This window comes from Microcaecilia unicolor, chromosome 8 (genome assembly GCF_901765095.1).
Source record: "Microcaecilia unicolor chromosome 8, aMicUni1.1, whole genome shotgun sequence".
Taxonomy (NCBI): Eukaryota; Metazoa; Chordata; class Amphibia; order Gymnophiona; family Siphonopidae; genus Microcaecilia; species Microcaecilia unicolor.
Window position 1 is genome coordinate 66,728,645 of NC_044038.1, and position 21,362 is coordinate 66,750,006.

At 42.2% G+C, this 21,362-nt stretch overlaps 1 protein-coding gene across 1 annotated transcript in view; it reads left to right on the plus strand.

Moving 5' to 3' along the window:
- Nucleotides 1-21,362, plus strand: part of PDIA2 (protein disulfide isomerase family A member 2) — a 45,376-nt gene that overhangs the window by 2,763 nt on the left and 21,251 nt on the right. The window contains exons 2-6 of the mRNA XM_030212081.1: nucleotides 7,599-7,805; nucleotides 8,677-8,810; nucleotides 17,795-17,932; nucleotides 19,611-19,727; nucleotides 21,016-21,141. Of these exons, the coding sequence (XP_030067941.1) occupies nucleotides 7,599-7,805; nucleotides 8,677-8,810; nucleotides 17,795-17,932; nucleotides 19,611-19,727; nucleotides 21,016-21,141 (722 nt within the window). The remainder of the gene's footprint in view (nucleotides 1-7,598; nucleotides 7,806-8,676; nucleotides 8,811-17,794; nucleotides 17,933-19,610; nucleotides 19,728-21,015; nucleotides 21,142-21,362) is intronic.

The window sequence follows — 21,362 nt, forward strand, 5'->3', positions numbered from 1 at the left end:
TTAATACATTTTTGTAATATATAGAGTTGTGGAAATACTGTAAATGCACATTAGTTAGGGATATCCTGAAAACCTGGCCTATTTGTAGCCCTTAAGGACTGGATTTGGCCCCGCCTTTGCTAGAGTATCTCCTCCACTGCTTTGCTTCAGTCTGGGTCTGCTGCTGTGCAACTTGTCCTACAGAGATGGATCAGCAGGCCAGGGCAGTACTCCAGCATCTCCAGAAAGAAAATTCAACCTGGCCTGCCAGACCTTTAGAGTCCCACCCAGTCTCCTGAGGATCAGAATGCAAAGCTGTAAGAAGAGGAGAGGTCTTTTTGGAGGGTGAACTTGGCAGTTCCCTCTTCTTTCTGCAGGTTTTCAACTCATTCAGAACAGGGACTACAAATCCAACACTATAAGCCTTCACTCACAACTCTGGAGATTTTTTCCTTCCTTTTATATCACTTCCCGACTTACTTAGCTTTGTCAGCACTGAGCACTTGAAAATGCCAAGTTACCCAGGTCCAAGCTGGAGACTTTTTGGCCAGTCCTGGTTTTGAACTTACATCCCAAAGCATTGTGGGACTTGTAGTGTCTGATTATGCCCTTGAAATCAGTGCTGCATGTCCCATAATGCACCAGGATGGAGTGGTGAGAAATTCAGGACTGTCCCAAATCTCCAGCCTGGAACTGAGTAACTTGGCATCTTTCAGCATTGCGGCAGTCCTTAGCTCTGGAAGCCATATACCAGGACTTCTGGAACCTGCAATCAAGAGCTGAAACAGCCCACTAGGTGTTACTGGTACATAATGACTATGATTCCCCCCCCCCCCCCCCGGCCCTGCCCCTCCACCCTCACCACCACCACCACTCACACACAGCATCACCACCACTACTTCAACAGCTATCTGCCCTGGAGAGTGGAAATCCTTGACCAGAAAATCAATCCATGACCAATACATACATCAATACATGACCACCTAAATTTCAGGAAGTCATTAAAAACCCACCTCTTCAAAAAAGCTTATCCCAACGATCCAACATAAATCCCCACACCCTGCAACACAACATAATCAAAGATCGTACTGGACAATTAACTATCCGCTTTCCCTTGACCCATGACGCCTGATTCACCTCTATCTCATCTGACCACAACACAATCTTGTATTTGTTATCAACCGAAATGGCAAACGCCTTTATGGTACTTTGTAAGCCACATTGAGTCTGCAAATAGGTGAGGAAATGTGGGGTATAAATGTAACAAATAAATAAAATCCAGGTTCTTTGCAAGGCAATATGCTGCTTTTCCACTGATCCTCCAGGCCTTTCCATAGATAGCATTTTTACTTTACTTTACCAGGTGCTTATATTCCGCTCACACCTCTCTCACTGTCACAAATATTATATTACAATAATTATGAGTCTACAGTGTTAGAGACAGATGCACTGACTCATGAAAAATGCTTGTACTATCTATCCAAAGAACTGAGATTATGTGCTGTTCTGTACTATATCAAAATTTAATACAATTTCAAGAAAACTACTAAATACAATAAGGACGAGCTGGCTTGTTAGCTCAGTGACACTGCTATGGAGGGAAATGGGTTTCACTTCTAACTCCAGTCTTTCCTGTTCCTGGTTGGCCAGAGTTAGGGACACTGCAAAGGCAGCATTCACAGCCACTGAGTGTGAGCCCCTGTCACTGTGCAATGGAAGCACCTAAGAAGCTATTCTAAAAGTTGGTGCCTCGGTTTAGGGGTCTCCAATGTAGCATGGTAAAAGCCTATTCTCTAAATGCAGGGGTTCTCAACCCAGTCCTTGGGGCACACTTAGCCAGTCAGGTTTTCAGGATATCCCCAATGAATATATATATACAATTACATAGTAACATAGTAGATGATGGCAGAAAAAGACCTGCACGGCCCATCCAGTCTGCCCAACAAGATAAACTCATATGTGCTACTTTTTGTGTATACCCTACCTTGATTTGTACCTGTCCTCTTCAGGGCACAGACCGTATAAGTCTGTCCAGCACTATCCCCGCCTCCCAACCACCAGCCCCGCCTCCCACCACCGGCTCTACTAAGACCACTAAATAATATTCTACAAAAGTACTGTTTATTTAATTATTCAAGTCCTGAAATGCTTCATAATAATCCTTAATACAAACAGTAAAAATAGTGTATAAAATAGGGCTGATCAAAGAGAGATTCCAAGCATAGAATATTATGCCATGTTAATCCATAAAGTACATGTGGAATGACTGACTATTTTCTGGTATTGATTTAATGTTCATCTCTCCAAACTGGGCTATTTCACTTCCAAAAGCGCTGAAGAACCAATTATCCAGAATAATGACTGCTCCACTGTTCATCGAATTATCATTGTCAGTCAAAACATAGCAGTTAATATTCGATGTAGTTATCCTCTTCTCCAAATGCAAACAGATACTCTCTTGTCTCAAGGCCAGATGCACTAAACCTTAATGGCCCTCTAACAACCCTTTAACAAGAAATTCCTAACCGTTGCATGCATTAAAGGCCTTTTTCCGACCAAGCAAGCAGCTAACGAAAACGGAATACAAAAGAGTAACTACCATTGTAATGTGGATGATTCGGGATGCACTAACAATACCGACGATTGCACCGAATCATTTATCGCGACATATTAAACGTATGGTCAGAGCAGTCATAAAGGCCTGAGCTGTCATCTCCCCGCTTCCCCCTGGCATGTTTAAAAACAAAAGTGAGATAAACAACACTTCCCCGCTTCTCTGCTCTCCTCTGAAACCAATTTCCGGTTCTGAAAACAACTTTAAGCTGCTCAGGTCAGGTCCCCCTCCCTTCCTCTGTTTCCTCCAGCTGGGGGGGGGGGGGGGGGCGGGCCCAGGTCTCTCTGCTGAGCTAAGGGAATCACAGTGAAAGGTCTTTTGTTAGAAAGGGGGGTTTATGAAGGACGTCCTTTTGGAGTCTTGAGGAGGACCTCTTCAACTGCACTCTCCTGATAGGATCACAGAGCTAAATGCTCGCATGTCCCAATCCCCCCCCCTCGCACGCCCCCATCTGACATAAGCAACCTACGTAGGTTTAATACTTTTGTGTTGAAGTTTGTGGTTCTGTGCATGTTTTAGGAGCCGATTACCGACGGGGATTAATGCATTGTACTTTACAATACCACACCGAACATGTGTGACTTGTTTTTTTGGTGCATTCTTCGTTTTTTCAAATTCGGTAAGCACTTTTACGTTTTAGATTTTTTTACGTTTGGTTGATGCATCTGGGCCTCAGTCCTTAAAAATCGCAGTATTTCCATGCAAGTGGTTCAGTTATGTTTGTCACACTCATAAAATGTCTTGTACTCTACATGGGTCCATGTTTCTCCAACAAATGGAGTCCTCAGGAGTCAGACATTACAAAAGTCTTTCAATCGCTGCCAAAGTGGAAAATGACTGGCAACACCGACTTAAACAAGAACCACTGCTCACCGGAAATCAGAAAGACTTTTGTAATATTTGCATTGTCTTGACTCCTGAGGACGCCGTTTGTTGGCGAAACATGGCCTCATGTAGAGTACAAGACATTTTATGACCGTGACAAACATAACTGAACTACTTGCATGATACGAGAACTTGTTTGGAGTGGAGATTGGAAATACTGCGATTTTTAAGGACTGTTTGCATTTGGAGAACAGGATAACTACATCGAATATTAACTGCTGTTTTGACTGACAATGAAAATTTGATGAACATTGGAGTTGTCATTATTCTGGTTCTTCAGCACTTTTGGAAGTGAAATAGCCCGGTTTGGAGAGATGAACATTAAATCATTACCAGAAAATAGTCAGTCATTGCATATGTACTTTATGGTTTAACATGGCATAATATTCTATGCTTGGAATCTCTCTTTGATCAGCCCTATTTTATTCACTATTTTTACTGTTTGTATTAAGGATTATTATGAAGCATTTCAGGACTTGAGTAATTAAATAAACAGTACTTGTGTAGGATATTATTTAGTTGTCTTTTGTAATTGTATATGTTAGTTAGACTACTTTAATTAGATTGTGAACCCAGATCGTTGTGTTGCAATGAATATTTATGAGATAATTTCGTATGTCCTACCTCCATTGTATGAAAGTGTTTCATGCATATTCTTGGTAGGTGTCCAGAGGACTGGGGTGAGAACTCCTGCTGTAACGGCACCTGGATGCCAAGATTCAGTTATAGAGTACTAGTGTACCCTGGTATTAGTACATCTTATTTATGAGCCGACAGTTACACCAGTCATGGACTTGGTGTAACCAGTGCCGTAGCGAGGGCGGCTGACACCCTGGGTGGTTCGCCGCTGCTCACCCCCCCCAGGTGCAGCACGGCGCACCCCCCCCCCCTTGGCGCACCCCCCCCCCCCCCGGAGCGCATTCTTACCAAAGGGGGCGGGCGGGAGGGCCGCTCTGCCACAAGTGCACGTCACTGGGAGCTGCGTCAGCTCCGCTGGTTCCCTGCTCTCTCTGCCTCAGAACAGGAAGTAACCTGTTCCGGGGCAGAGAGAGCAGTGAACCAGCGGAGCCGACACCCCCCCAACGGCGTGCACCCGGGGCGGACCGTCCCACCCCCCCACCCCTTCCTACGCCACTGGTTGTAACTGTGGTTGTGTAAATGCAGCCTGAACATTCATAACAGTATTCTGTAAGTTACACACATAAGAGGGAGGCCTGCCCATGCTCCACCCATGCAAGTGCCCCTTTTGCTGTAAGTATTCACTTATGTGTGGAAGTGATAATATTCTGTACATTTAAGTGCTCATCTGGGGTTAAATGTGGACGCCCTGCTATAGAACTGCCCTTTGCATGACTGGATTTAGTGCCTGTGGCAGCAGCCTTGATACATGACCCCTGCTGATGACTTTTGTGGCAATGAGAGAATAGGAAGTTAGAAGGGGAGATAGGCTGTATCTGACCTGGTGGTTCATGAGCAAGCACTACAGAAAACCAGACAGAAGACTCAAGTTCAGCTTGCACTCCCCAATCCAGGCAGCACTGGAGACAGTATTCACAGCCCATAGCATTCCTTAGTGAGGATTCCTCATTTTTCCTCTTAGATACAAGAGATTACAAGGCTGTCTGATATATGCTCTTGTCAATCACAAGGGCTTCTCTGAGACTTTCCATTAAGGAAAAAGGATGGAATTTAACATGCCACCTTTCTGTGGTTTACATATAGGGACTTATTTTATACTGGAGGGTTAAGGGGCCCTTTTACAAAGGCACGCTGAAAAATGGCCTGCGGTAGTGTAGACACGTGTTTTGGGCGCATGCAGAATCATTTTTCAGCGCACCTGTAAAAAATGCGTTTTTTAATTTTTGCCGAAAATGGACGTGCAGCAAAATGAAAATTGCTGCTCGTCCATTTTGGGTCTGAGACCTTACTGCCAGCCATTGACCTAGTGGAAAAGTCTCATTCGGTAACCGTGCGGTAATGACCTATGCGTGTCAAATGACATTTGGTGAGCATCCGTGTGTCTGAAAATAAAAATTATTTTTCGGATGCGCACCAAAAATGAAATTACTGCAAGAGCCATGTGGTAACCAGGCAAAAACTCCATTTTGGGAAAGGGAAAGGGGACTTGATATACCACCTTTCTGTGGTAGTTTTGCAACTACATTCAAAGCGGTTTACATATATACATGTACTTATTTTGTACCTGCATTGGGCACATGTAGACACTTACATGGGTTGGTAAAGGGGCCCCTAAGTGACTTGCCCATAGAGCTGTAGTAGGAATTGAACCCACTTCCCCAGGTTCTCAGGCCACTGCATTAACCATTAGGTTACTCCTCTACTACAGAGAGTAACACAGTAGTGGAACCTGTTGAACTGGCAATCCAGATTCAAGCCTTCTGTACCACAGTGTGCAGGCTGCAGCCTGAGTCAGAACATAGGTCTGTATCTGCAGAGGCACTGATAAGGAAGAATCATTTCCTCTGAGCAGTGTTCAGCAGAGGCTGTGATAAAGGTGTTTGCCCATACAAACCCTTATCAAGGTGGGAGATGTGTGTTGGGAAAACCAGCAGGTGGTGCCATTCATTCAAGGTCATTGCTGCAGATTGCCTTATTCTTGTTCCATAAAGCACAGAACAATATTACTAGGGCCCATTACTGACTTAATGCATGCCTAATATAATCAGAATATCTCTCTTTTCTACTAATTGTTTAACACGTATACCTCATTGTATCTACTACTACTACTTAACATTTCTAAAGCGCTACTAGGGTTACGCAGCGCTGTACAATTTAACATAGAAGGACAATCCCTGCTCAAAGAGCTTACAATCTAGTCTAGTCTAGTTTTTGTATCCTACAACATTCAAAAGAAAAAGGAGGCTTATAAGCCTTCTGTGTACCTGTGGACTGTTTTATCTGCTTATGGGCCCTTAGGCATGCCTTCCTGACCTATGCACTGTGCCTCTCTGGAGCCTGCCCTGTGGCTGCTACTATGGTATAAACACTGGAGACACAGCCACAAGAAAGAGAAGCCTACGTTCCTTTCAGGACTCAAGTTCAAAGTGGAGCCATGAGCATTTATAAGATTTGGGTCCAAAGCCTGCATTGGGGAGGGGACGAGAAGAGAATCATCATCATGTTGATATCAAGTGGCCAAATCATTAGGGCCATGATTACAGGATTCTGAAAGGAGCAGTGGTGTGAATTGGCAGGGGGGAGGGGAGAGGAAGAGAGTCAGCATCATGCAACATTGACACCAAGTGGCCAGATCATAGTAGTCATGATTACAGGATTCCAAAAGGAGCCCCGGTTTCAGCCGAGGGTCAGAGGAGGGGAAGAGGGTCATAATTGTTCAACAGTTATACCAAGCAGCCTGATCATAGGGGTCATGATTACAGGATTTCTGAAAGAGCCCTGGTGTCAGTTGGGGGTGAGAGGAAGGGAAGAGAGTCATCATCATACAACATTCACGCCAAGTGGCCAGATCATAGGGGTCAAGGAGCCCTAGCCTGTGATCCCAGGCCAAGGACTGTTGTTGCTATTTCTTGACTAAAGTGAGTTGAGAGTGAGTAACCCCAGATGTTACACATGAAGCCTCCTGGCATCAGATCTCATCCCAGTTCTGTTTGAGACGGAAGTGAAAAAAGGAGGAGAAAACAGTCATCTCCTCTCCAGTCCCCAATTTAAAAAAAAACCATGTATTGAATAATAATCACATCTTACACTCAGTAAGGAAGCACAAATCTGGATAGGATCATACGTAGCTGCACCTCACACATTCAATATTTGTTATAGGTTCTGAGTGAAATACAACTTAAGTTTCTCCTAAAATGAATTACAGCATAGATTTAAGTCTGACCCTAACATTGCTCTTTAATTTCAAAATGTAAGGTTTCCTCTATCAACATTTCTTTTTAGATAGGGCTTTTATTGTGACCTCGCAGGAAATTAAGCCTTTGGACCAAAGATGCAGTGTTTCAAAACTGTTCAAGAGGAAAGACTGACAGATTTTTTTTTTATAGTTTTGCCTGAATCTTAAATCTGATCCTCAGCATTGCCTCAGGCAGTGGCTGTTTCCTGATTCTGATAGGAGTTCTTTTCATTTTCTGGTTTGCAGATGCTCCTTGGTGCACTCACTGCCAGGCCCTGGCACCAGAATACACTAAAGCTGCCCAAATCCTGATGGAGGAATTCACTCATCTGCGGCTCGCTAAAGTGGATGGGCAAGAGGAGAGAGACCTACTAGAGGAGTTTAACGTTAATGGCTACCCCACCCTTAAGTTTTTCAGAGATGGGAACAGAACAAACCCCATTGCTTACACAGGTACAATGAAATACAAATTCTTATATACCACCATTATCCAACACAGTTCAATACGGACGGTTTAGGATTAAAAGGAACTAGTACAATATTCTCTGTTAGGTGAAGATCTGTCTGTGTTCTCTGTGTGTGACTGAAGTGAAGGAGTTTACTAGTGTTCAGTTTCTGTGCAGGGATCTGTAGCAATCTGACTTACTCTATTTTCTCAGTAGAAGAGTGAATTTATCTAGGAGACTTCCCTGATGCAGCTTACGAAACAGTCATATCAGCTGTCTCCTAGCCATTGCAAAAGATAAGCGTATCTGATTGAAATGGTATCCTTGTAGAGATAACTTAAGATGATTTTTGCATGAACTTATTTATAATTTGATGATAAACCTATTGAAAAAATTGGTCCTATGACAACATAAGATGGTGTTTTAATCTCCCCTAAACTGTCATACCTTCTGATGGTCCCAATTATTTTTTTCTATGCGTAATTCTGGAGATGTACTTTGGATGTAATTTGAATTTTCTCTAGATTTTAGAGAAAAATATAGTCAGCGTGAAACCTTTTGGGAAAATAATGAAGCCATGAATAATGAAGGTCAGTGGAAGGGTAGAGATAAGTGATGAGATACATGTTATTTTCCCCTCAGTACAGCAACCCTAGGCACATCCTTGGAGGGAACCATCTGTCTACTCATCTCCTTTCCCTTTTCCTTCCCAGTCCCATCACTGCTCTGCATCAGCCTTCCTCAACAAGTAAAGCATATAGTTCTCCATGCTCACCCTGCACAAGGATGCAGCTCTTTCCTATAGAGAGGTGGCATCCTTTCAGCAGATAGATGGTAAAACCAGTTTGGGCTTTCAATGTACCTATTAATTTCCATAGGACGAAGTGACTCGGGAGGAATTGTGAAGTGGATGCAGAGACAGATAGGCCCAAGTGCCATTTTACTTGAAGAGGAAGTCAGGGCTGAGCTGCTCATTAACTCCCAGGAACTAATTGCCATTGGTTTCTTTAAGGTAGGTTACTGTAATTCATGAAAAGGTCAATTACTGTGGTTAATGTAAGAACATAAGCATTGCCATACTGGGATAGAATGAAGTTCCATCAAGCTCAGTATCCTGTTTCCATAAGTGGCCAATTCAGGTCACAAGTACCTGGCAAGATCCCAGAACAGTAAAACAGATTTTATGCTGCTAGAAATAAGCCACCTTAATAATGGCTTATGGACTTTTCTTTTAGGAAATTATCCAAACCTTTTTAAAATCCTGCTAAGCTAACCACATTCTCTAGCAATGAATTCCAGAGTTTATGTCAGCCATATTACAAACATAAACATTTATCTTTCCAAAGCTGTCACAGATCCTGCTATCCTTTGGCAGTTTTGTGTCTGAGGAGGGGAGGGGGCATCAACCACTGGGTGACTAAGGGGTCCTTTTATTTATTTATTTAATACATTTATACCCCATATTTTCCCACTTAGTTGCAGGCTCAATGTGGCTTACACAATACCGTAGAGGCAGGCTCCAGTTCGGTAAAATACAAATACACAATATAGTAGTAGGCATATAAGAAACATAAATAAAAGCAACAAATAAATAAAGAGGGGGTGGTGATAAAAGTCCAATACGGTCCATAGTTTTGCTGTGTCGCAGGAAGTAGAATGTTAATTTGGGTCAGGAGGATAGGCCTTCTTAAACAAGTTGGTTTTCAGTGACTTTCTGAAGTTAAGATGGTTGTGGATAGATTTCACAGTTTTGGGCAAAGCGTTCCACAGTTGTGTACTTATATAAGAAAAGCTGGATGCATAAATTGATTTGTCTCTAAGTCCATTGCAGTCTGGATAATGCAAATTTTACTAAGGTACACTAACGATTAGCACGCACTAAATGATAAGACACCCATAGGAATATATAGGGTCAGATTCTATATATAGCACCTTAAAAAGGCTGCATGGTAAAAAAGTACGCCTAGGCGTATTCTCTAAAGTACGCCTAAATTTTATAGAATGGGCTTAAATTTCTGCATGGTATATAGAAATACACCGAGCACCTCTCCACACAACCAAATTTGATCATGTCCATTTAGGTCACGTTTTACTTGCCATAAATACTGGCACGTAGATTTAGGCACAGAGGGCCATATTCTATAACAATGAGTGTAAATTTTGTAATGCCCACAAAAGGCCCATTTCCCCACCCATAACCATGTCCCTTTTTGGCTGCACACATTAAAATTTAGGCGCTCTGCGTTACAGAATACACTTAGCAAGTTGTGCGTGTAAATATGCTTGGATTTCAGTGCGGAACACTTGGCGCGATAAATAGAATCCGGGGGATAATAGGCATCTTATCATTTAGTGCGTGCTAAATCTATTAGCGCACCTTACTAAAAGGAGTCCTATGGGAGTGACCTCCCCTAATCCTCCAATGGAATGCTTCTCAATACGAGCGCTTTCCTGAATCCTAGACATCCCAGGTAGCAAGTGTAAATCTTGATGTCAATCTTTTTGGACGTAGACATGCATTTCCCTTTTGAAATGAGGAACCCACGTTTATTTTGTAGGCCTGCCTCATCCTGCTGAATATAAACCCAGACCACATCCCCTTGCCAGATGCACAATTTTCAGTTTTAGATGTGTATATCCTAGCTCTGTGACTCAGGATTTCGATGTTAACACAATATAAACATCCAAATGCCAGTTTATGCATGTCAAACCCAAATAATGCTTCTAAAATTCATTTTGATCATCCTTCTCTGCACCTCTTCTAATTCTGCTATATATATTTTTTTGCAGGCCTTCATATTGATTAAAAATTTTAACTGCAAAATTAATCTAAATTAAAATTTTTAATTGAAAATTAATTATATAAACCATCACCCCTTGCATTTTATTCTACACAGTGCAAAACATAAAGACAGCATCTCAAAACCGACATATTTCAATTACTAAACTGAAAATAAAACCATTTGTCTTAAAAAAAACTTCTAAAATGAGAATAATGGTGTATTAGTACTTAAATTTATTTATTGCTGGAGGTCAGCTGTATAGTGTATTAAGTCTTAGACTCACTTGCCGTCTGGGCTCCCTGCCACTGTTCTGTTTCTTGTGCGAGTCCAGCTCCTCTGCATCATTTGATGGTGGGATCTCACTCCCATGCTACTTCTTTCATGGTTAGGGCCAGCTCCTCCCAATTTTCTGGTGGAAGACTCAGGCTCCCAACCGCTGTGCCATTTCTTTCATGGACTGGTCCAACTCTTCCACATCTTCCTGGGCTCCCTACCACCATATTGTTTCTTTCACAGCCCAAGCACCCCACCACCCTGCAATTCACTGTTCCTTGCTCTGTTTGTTTTCTACTCCATATGCATCTCTTTGTATCTGGCTATAGGGTTTGCAGTTGTAGTTTGTAATACTGGGGGTTAACTTACCAGCACTGTTAGATCATAGCATTTATATTACTACTACTACTACTATTTAGCATTTCTATAGCGCTACAAGGCATACGCAGCGCTGCACAAACATAGAAGAAAGACAGTCCCTGCTCAAAGAGCTTACAATCTAATAGACAAAAAATAAATAAAGTAAGCAAATCAAATCAATTAATGTGAACGGGAAGGAAGAGAGGAGGGTAGGTGGAGGCGAGTGGTTACAAGTGGTTACTAGTCAAAAGCAATGTTAAAGAGGTGGGCTTTCAGTCTAGATTTAAAGGTGGCCAAGGATGGGGCAAGACGTAGGGGCTCAGGAAGTTTATTCCAGGCGTAGGGTGCAGCGAGACAGAAGGCGCGAAGTCTGGAGTTGGCAGTAGTGGAGAAGGGAACAGATAAGAAGGATTTATCCATGGAGCGGAGTGCACGGGAAGGGGTGTAGGGAAGGACGAGTGTGGAGAGATACTGGGGAGCAGCAGAGTGAATACATTTATAGGTTAGTAGAAGAAGTTTGAACAGGATGCGAAAACGGATAGGGAGCCAGTGAAGGGTCTTGAGGAGAGGGGTAGTATGAGTAAAGCGACCCTGGCGGAAGATGAGACGGGCAGCAGAGTTTTGAACCGACTGGAGAGGGGAGAGGTGACTAAATGGGAGGCCAGCAAGAAGCAGATTGCAGTAGTCTAAACGAGAGGTGACAAGGGTGTGGATGAGGGTTTTGGTAGAGTGCTCGGAAAGAAAGGGGCGGATTTTATGGATGTTGTAAAGAAAGAAACGACAGGTCTTGGCGGTCTGCTGGATATGAGCAGAGAAGGAGAGAGAAGAGTCAAAGATGACCCCAAGGTTTCGAGCTGAGGAGACAGGGAGAATGAGAGAGCCATCAACAGAAATAGAAAACGGGGGGAGCGGGGAGGTGGGTTTGGGGGGGGAAATGAGAAGCTCGGTTTTGGTCATATTTAATTTCAGGTGGCGTTGAGACATCCAGGCAGCAATGTCAGACAAGCACGCTGAAACTTTGGTTTGGATGCAAGGTGAGATATCAGGGGTAGAAAGGTAGATTTGGGAGTCATCAGCATAGAGATGGTAGGAAAAGCCATGGGATGAGATTAATGAACCAAGGGAAGAAGTGTAGATAGAAAAGAGGAGGGGACCAAGAACAGAACCCTGAGGTACGCCGACAGGCAGAGGGATAGAAGTAGAAGAGGATCCACCAGAGTGAACACTAAAGGTGCGGAAGGAGAGATAGGAAGAGAACCAGGAAAGGACAGAGCCCTGGAATCCAAGTGAGGACAGGGTATCGAGAAGTATGCTGTGATCGACAGTGTCAAAAGCAGCGGAAAGATCAAGAAGAATGAGGATGGAATATTGACCTCTGGATTTAGCCAGTAATAGGTCACTAGCATACTAGCTCAAGGTGGGTCACAAGACAAAGTGTATTTATTAGATACTCCATCACTATTATGCTTACATCATATTATATTTCTGTTATTTGAATTTCAGTGCTGTTAGATTTCCTGCTTTCAAGTTTTCCTCTTTCAATCTGTCTCTGTCTTTACTTGTTCATTTTACTATTCTTATGTTTTTAACAAAATTGTAAGTTTGATGTTAAACTGTACCTACTGTACACTGCCTTGGGCGAATCTCTTCGTAAAAGCAGTTAATAAATGTGGATCCAAATTAAACATTAAAATAACATAATAACATTGATGAATTAGACAAATGTAAATAACCTACACTGACATCAGTAATTACATTAATCATAAAAACTAAGCCAAAATTGAAAATGATTACATAACTTAAGATAATATCTAACCTGAATTATCTATCTCCAGTACAGAAAGTAGGGGAGGAGTTAAAGAGGTGGAATGAATTGATCAACATTTTGAAAATGGTCATTGTGTCAAAATTAACTTTTATGTTTTCAAATCTCCCAATCAGTATCCCAATAAAGTACTTGTAGAAATTGGAAAATGTGTGTGGGAGGGAAAAGGAGAAGGATGAAATAGTGAAGGTTGGTTCTTCCTGTTAGAGGGGAGGAATTAAGATCTCCAAACCTGCAGTGTTAAAAGCCATTAAAAGTGACCATGACAGGCCAGAAGAGGCCCAGTGATTCTCCCTGGAAAGGTCATTTATAGCTCTCCATCTTTGATCTTGTGAGGACCAAGCTTTGAGAATGGGAAGGGATAAAGATAAAAAATAAAGAGTCAAAATAAAGTTTTGTTTAGTTTTGCTTCCTAGTAGAGCAGCAGCTTAATGGTTAGTGCAATGGTCTGAGGAACTGGATTCAATTTCCACTGTGGCTCCTTGTGATCCTGGGTAAGTCATTTAACTCTCCATTGCTCTAGGAACAGAAACTTAGATTGTGAGTCCACTAGGGACAGAGAAAGTACCTGTTGCTTTAGTTGTACCACAGAAAAGCAGCATAACAAATCCATGACCTTTTAAAATGACGTGAAACATGATTGGAAATTGACATTTACCATGTTGTTTCAAATGAATTCACATCCCTAATTGCTTTAAATGCTTTAATCCAGGCATGGAAAACAGTCCAAAAAAATGAAAAAGATCGAGAATCAGATCTTCTCCTTCAATCAATGGCTGATTTTCTCCCCATCACATCAGATGAATTTGGAATGTTGAGCAGGGGACAGTAAAAAGGGGTGGCATGAAGACATTTGTTGACTTATTTGTAGATGGGATCTTCCCCTCCATGCAACAGCTTGAGGATAAAGTGACTATGAAAATACTTTTCTTTCGGTACTTCCAGTTGTTACTTGGTGATGAAAAGTGGTAATTGTTCAGATTCTACAAGTGAAGCACAGGAGTTAGTTGATTCCCTTTGTGAAAATCGTAGCTATACTGTGTTACTCTCTAGAGTGCATAAAGTGCTAAGATGGGTTTACACTTCTGCCTCCAATCCCCATGTCGTTGCTTAGATGTACCCATTGTTGAGGTGGGATGGAAAAAGAACATAGGAATGGAGGAGTAGCCTACTGGTTAAGCAGTGGGCTGAGAATCGGGGAACACAACAAACAGGATGACACCTCTACGGAAAGTCCAAGGCAAGCAGAAAAAGTAGAAAGTGTGACAAGAACTCCAATGTAGGAAGTATCAATCAGAACACTTTTATTGCACCAAACATAGACCCGAAACAGGGAAGTGTTTCGCCGGGAAAACCCGCCTGCCTCAGGGGTCAAAAGCAGCTCTGATGGTGAGACCAGAAAGTGAATGGTGCCTGTGGTGAAATTGTCCTTGTTCAATTGCGTATGATTGAATCACTTAGATCCAAAAAGGCTAACCGAAAACTGTCTTGGTAGTGGTGATTTTGGCGCAAAGACATTTTTCGGTTAGCATTTTTGGATCTGTCACACTTTCTACTTTTTCTGCTTGCCTGAGAATCAGGGATCCCAGGATTCAAATCCTGTTGATGCTCCTTGTGACCTTGGTGACGTTGTTTGACCCTACATTATCTCAGATACAAAATTAGATCGCAAGCCCTCCAGGAACAGGAAAATACCTAATGTACCTGAATGTAACTCACTTTGAGCTACTACTGAAAACACATGCACTAAATCCAAATAAATAAACATCTGTGTCCCTCTCATGCCACAGCATTTCAAGGTTCAAGGTTCAATTTATTTGATAACAAAGAAGAACAGACCAATGTGATGAAGGAAAACAATATTTATTCAACACAGATGAGTTACAAATGCAACAACTTTCACTAACCGCCCAACATGGCCATGTTTCGCCCTCTAAAGGGCTGCGTCAGGGGCTAAACATAAACCAGCAGGAGCTATTCAGAGTTTTGGCTACTTGAGGTGCCCTTTTACAAAGGTCTGGGAGGGCCTACACGTGTACAGCATGCACCAAATTGGCAATACCGCCCAGCTAGCGCATGAGACGAGTGGTAATTCTGAATTTGGCGCATGCTGAATCCCGTGGTAGAAAATAATTTTCTATTTTCTACCTCCGGCCACTTACCTGATGGTAAATAGCAGTTAGCACACTGCATGCTTACCTGTGTGGGTCAATGGGTGGCGGTAAGGTCTCAGGCCGAAAATGGACACATGCTAACTTCAATTTTTGCATATGTCCATTTTCTGGCCCCTTAAAAAATGGCCCAGTACGTGCCCAAAAGACACGCTCGCACTACCACAGGCTATCTTTTACCATGGCTTAGTAAAAGGACCCCTTAGTGACATAGCCGCCGAGAGGGGGGAGCAGGAGGGGCAAACTTCCCCGGGCCTGGGCCTCCGGGGGGGCCAACGCAGGGGTCTCTCTCTCTCTCTCTCTCTCTCTCTCTCTCTCTCCTGCTCCTGTCAGGACCCAGGTGATTGTGTCCTCACAGGAGCAGGAAAGAGAAAACTCCGGCGCCGGGCTCCCCTTGCATTGCCTGCCTAGCAGCTGCTGGGCCCTCAGGCCATGCATGTTCAGTTTTGAGACTATCAAATTAAAGAGACCTTATCCTTATAGTGTGGAGATAAATTCAAACTCTACAGCCTATCTCAAACACTGTTCAATTTCCTACATTTATATATAATATCAATCACAGCAAAACACCACATCTCTTTATAGCTGCATATATTATCTTAAATGGGGATCTTCAGATTTCTTTGATCACCTCCTCCATCTGGGGCAATCCCCAGTATTGCATTGGTGACAACCCATTCCTCATTGATCAACCCGTATCTGGTCTTAATTTCTTTTCAATTTTTTCTTCTTTTTTTTTGTTTTCTTATATTTTTTTCAATTTAAAGATATTTAAATTCTTCTCCATAAGTTAACAATCCCATATTTTTGTATACAATTAATATTTAGTACTGATTAGCTACTTAGCTTTTAAACAACGTTTAGCAGCAATGTTTCTCCCAGGCGGAGGTTTGACCTGGAAGAAACATTGCTGCTGAATGTTGTTTAAAAGCTAAGTAGCTAATCAGTACTAAATATTAATTGTATACAAAAATATGGGATTGTTATCTTATGGAGAAGAATTTAAATATCTTTAAATTGAAAAAAATATAAGAAAACAAAAAAAAAGAAGAAAAAATTGAAAAGAAATTAAGACCAGATACGGGTTGATCAATGAGGAATGGGTTGTCACCAATGCAATACTGGGGATTGTCCCAGATGGAGGAGGAGATCAAAGAAATCTGAAGATCCCCGTTTAAGATAATATATGCAGCTATAAAGAGATGTGGTGTTTTGCTGTGATTGATATTATCTATAAATGTAGGAAATTGAACAGTGTTTGAGATAGGCCGTACAGTTTTGAGACTAAGCATGTGTGACCTGAGGAAAGCAGCCACAGGGGCAGGCAATGCTGGGCAGAGGAAGGAGCCTCGCTGCCTGCAGTGGGCAGGGCCAGTCAAGGTACTTCGGGTGGACAGGAGGGGGGGGCGGCGGCAGCGATGACGATTCTGCCCTGGGCCCAGCTTAGTCTCTCGGCAGCTCTGCTTAGTGATATAAAGCAGCAAGCTGTTTCTCTTAAGGCAACTGCAACCTGTCACACAGACTGCTCTCATATGTAAATGTCAGTGGAAGTACTAGGAAAAGCAAATGAAAAATTACAGGCTTTAAACTGGGACTCAAATCATTTTTTGAGCCTCAGATATAATGATAGGCTGTTCTAGGGACTGGGATCAATTACACTGAAACAAGTTGTTCTAGTAGTATCATAATATACTTGGCGGAAGGTACGCACTGTAAGGAGATGCTGTTGTGAGGAGTGTATGACCCTAGCAGAAGAATATGGGATGAGCCGGCTGGATAGGAAGGAAGCCAGGAAGATTGGATCTGGTGACTGAGAATATTAAGTTTAAATTTAATTCAGTCTTTTATATTCCACTCAAAGCAGCAAGTTCAGAGCAGATTACAGGAAGAAAAATAACAATTCACCGTCAAGATGAATACATATGAGTACAGTAAAAACCAATGAATTAAGATAATTAAAACAAAATATAACTAAAAATACAGTACAGCAATATGGAAATTCATGAACATTCCAAAAGAATAGGAGCATTTAGGGGCCCTATTATGAAGCGGCGGTAAGCCCAATGCGGGCTTACTGCTCGCTAAAAGGGAAGTACTGTCGGGCTACCACAGCAGCCCAATGGTAGTTTCTTCCCCCGGTACTTGCCATTTCCAGCACTACAAAAATGTTTACATTTTTGTAGCGCCAGTGTGTACCTGGTGGTAATCGGGCAATGCCATGCGCTGCCCAGGTACTGCAGGAGCCCTTACTGGCACCTCAATGGCCGTACAGGAAGTGCTTCACTTGCTGCATGGCCGGTTCTTGAAAAAACATAGACCTGCCTTTTTCCCACTGTGGTAAAAGGGGACCTCGGTGTGTGTCCAAAGCACGCACCGATGCCAGCGCAGGCCCCCTTTTGCTGCAGCTTCATAAAAGGACCCCTTAAATAAGCTTAACTAGATATTTGTTAAACAATTTAGGCTACCATGTAGTTTGCCATGTCGTTTGTAATGTTATGAATTGTAGATAGGAGTCAATGTTCCTTTAGGTAAAGCCATAAATGAGTTTAATACCAGTATTTTAATTGCTCGTCCTTCTCTGCAGGACCTAACTGATCCGGATGTGAAGGTGTTCTACGAAATAGCGAGAAACACTATGGACATCACTTTTGGCATCACAGAACAATCAGAGCTCTTCCAGAAATATGGTATCACTAAGGACACTGTTGTGCTTTTCAAAAAGGTAGGTCAGGGGAATAGGGAAACCAGAAGTGGCCGGATACAGATACAGAACTACAGCATCAGCTCATGTTGTCGACCAAAAGACCTAACACAGTGGCTGTGTTTCCGCATATAAGCACCTGCCTCAGGAGTCTTTTTCCATGATTGGACATCATAAGTATAGATTTTTTGCACATTGAATAAATCTATGTACATCTTGCCGTCATATTTTTTATGTTCCTAGGTAACAGCATCTTTCAGACCATATGTACTCCTTGGTTTTTATCAATGGCATACTTTAGAAATACTGTACATTGATTTAAATAATTTTTGTCTCTTGATTACACTCTTTTTTAGCTTACATGATTTTTTAAAACTAGATAAGTACATAAGTAATGCCACACTAGGAAAAGACCAAGGGTCCATCGAGCCCAGCATCCTATCCACGACAGCGGCCAATCCAGGCCAAGGGCACCTGGCAAGCTTTCCAAACATACAAACATTCTATACATGTTATTCCTGGAATTGTGGATTTTTCCCAAGTCCATTTAGTAGCGGTTTATGGACTTGTCCTTTAGGAAATCGTCTAACCCCTTTTTAAACTCTGCCAAGCTAACCGTCTTCACCACGTTCTCCGGCAATGAATTCCAGAGTTTAATTACACGTTGGGTGAAGAAACTTTTTCTCTGATTTGTTTTAAATTTACTACACTGTAGTTTCATCGCATGCCCCCTAGTCCTAGTATTTTTGGAAAGCGTGAACAGACGCTTCACATCCACTTGTTCCACTCCACTCATTATTTTATATACCTCTATCATGTCTCCCCTCAGCCGTCTCTTCTCCAAGCTGAAAAGCCCTAGCCTCCTTAGTCTTTCTTCATAGGGAAGTCGTCCCATCCCCGCTATCATTTTAGTCGCCCTTCACTGCACCTTTTCCAGTTCCACTATATCTTTCTTGAGATGCGGCAACCAGAATTGAACACAATACTCAAGGTGCGGTCGCATAATGGAGCAATATAACGGCATTATAACATCCTCACACTTGTTTTCCATACCTTTCCTAACATTCCAACATCCCAACATTCTATTCGCTTTCCGAGCCGCAGCAGCACACTGAGCAGAAGGTTTCAGTGTATTATCGACAACGACTAATTGGAATGTTTACAGTCATACTAATGTATGTTTATTATTCATGTACACATTTATTCTGTTAAGCTTTATTATGTCTATTTATTATATTACTGCATATTTAATTTTTAGCCCAATTGATATCTTCTATAGATTTTATTATATTCTTGATTTTTATATTGTTATTTACAAGTGTTATTTTTCATTCTTTATTTTATTTTATTCATCTTTAGATTGTTCATCATCATTATATTTTATTATATATTATGTCATGATATAATATTTTTTTTATATATAATTGATATTATTATATAGTGTATTATATATATGTATATCTTTTAGACTCCTGAGACAGGCACTTATGCGCTGAATCACAGCTGCTGTGTCAAGTCTTTGGTATATTTTTATTAAAATTTCACACACAAGAATTCTTGCATCTCCCTTGTCTCCTTTGGAAAAGTCCACCCACCCTACTCCTTGGTTTGTGTGTAGTTTTATTCCATGCTTCTGCCAGTGAATGTGGACCAATATCTCTTGCAATGTTCCACCTCTGATCTATTCTGCTTTTTGCAGTTTGATGAGAAACGTGTTGACTTCCCTGTGGATGAAGACCTTGGGCTTGATAACATGGAACTGTCACAGTTTTTACTACTGAACAGTCTAGAACTGGTTATGGAATATAGTCAACAGGTATAGATTTTTTTTTTTTAGTCACTGCATATTCTTCATGCTCTGTATGAGGTTTTGGTAACAAATGTGTTGTAAACTGGCTGGCTTTCCGCTGGCCTGTGCAGGAACAAAGCAGACAGAGTCCAGAACAGTTTTGTCCCAAAGGACCCAAACGATCTTTATTCAAAAGGACCCGGCGTGGTCACATTTCGCACAAAGGCTGCAGAAGGGGTATGATAAAATACTGCTCCTGAGCAGCTGCCAGTGTGTCCTGCTGCACAGTCTTCTAGTTACACTTCCAGGTTGCCAATAGTTTAGAAGAGCAAGTGAACTCCGCCCATACCTCCTCCTCAATCAGACTCAGCTGACTGCTTGGAGCCAATCAGATCTAACACTGGCAGCTGTTCAGGAGCAGTATTTTATCATACTCCTGATGCAGCCTTTTTCAGCGAAACATAGCCACGTCGGGTCCTTTTGAATAAAGATCGTTTGGGTCCTTTTGGACAAAACTCTTGTGGACTCTGTCTGCTTTGTTCATACACATTCTGTTTGCTGCAGATTTTTCACACCTCTTCTTTGTGTTTGTGGTTTCAGCTGGCCATTTTTACCAAGGTCAAGCCAGCTATCGGCAGAGGTTAAAAATCAGCACAGGAAAAGCTGCCTTTTGTGCTGCACAATAGGGGCAGCTGATGTAAATAAACTGTGTCAGTACTCCCTTCCCTCCCTTTGGAGTCTATACATAGAACTAAAATCAAAAGGGAAGGGAAAGAGACTTGACACACCACCTTTCTGTGATTTTTGCAACTACATTCAAAGTGGTTTATTTGTACCTGGGGCAATGGAGGGTTACATGACTTCCTAGAGTCAGAGGGAGCTGCAGTGGGAATCAGACCCAGGATCAATGTCTGCTGCACTAACCACCAGTGGCGTAGCCACAGGTGGACCTGGGTGGGCCAGGGCCCACCCACTTAAAGTTCAGGCCCACCCAACAGTAGCATACGTTTAGTGGTAGCTGGTGGAGATCCCAAGCTCTTATCAGCTGAAGACTTCCCTTTGATGGTAAGCCAAGGTGGAAAGAAGCGTTTTCTCGCCAGCTGAGATATATTTTTGGTGGTGGTGAAGAACACTTGGTGCCCACCCACTTCTTGCCTAGGCCCACCCAGAATCTGTTGTCTGGCTACACCCCTGCTAACCACTAGGCTACAGGATGCAACAGTTGTCCTGTGCTTGTAGGAACCTCACTGTCTTTATTGTGTTAACTTTTGGCCTCGCCATGCTGCTAAGCATTGTACTGTTCTTTTATTTATAGAATGGTGACAGGATATTTGCAGTAAAAGTTCCTAACCACATCTTGCTCTTCATCAATAAGACTATGGAGGCACATCTGTTATTACTGCAAAATTTTAGAGGCGCAGCACCCAGCTTCAAAGGAAAGGTAATCATTAGACAAAATAGTTACTTAATTACCTTGTAGACTTAATAGGGTGCAAAATGCTGCTGCGAGGGTAATTTTTGCTGTTGGTAAATTTGAACCTATTACCCCTCTCTTTCTGATTTTGCACTGGTTGCCTAGAGAGGCTAGATTACAGTTTAAGGTATCTATGTTGGCGTTTAAGGCTCTTCACAGGGAGATATGTTTGGTTGATTTTTTTTGTT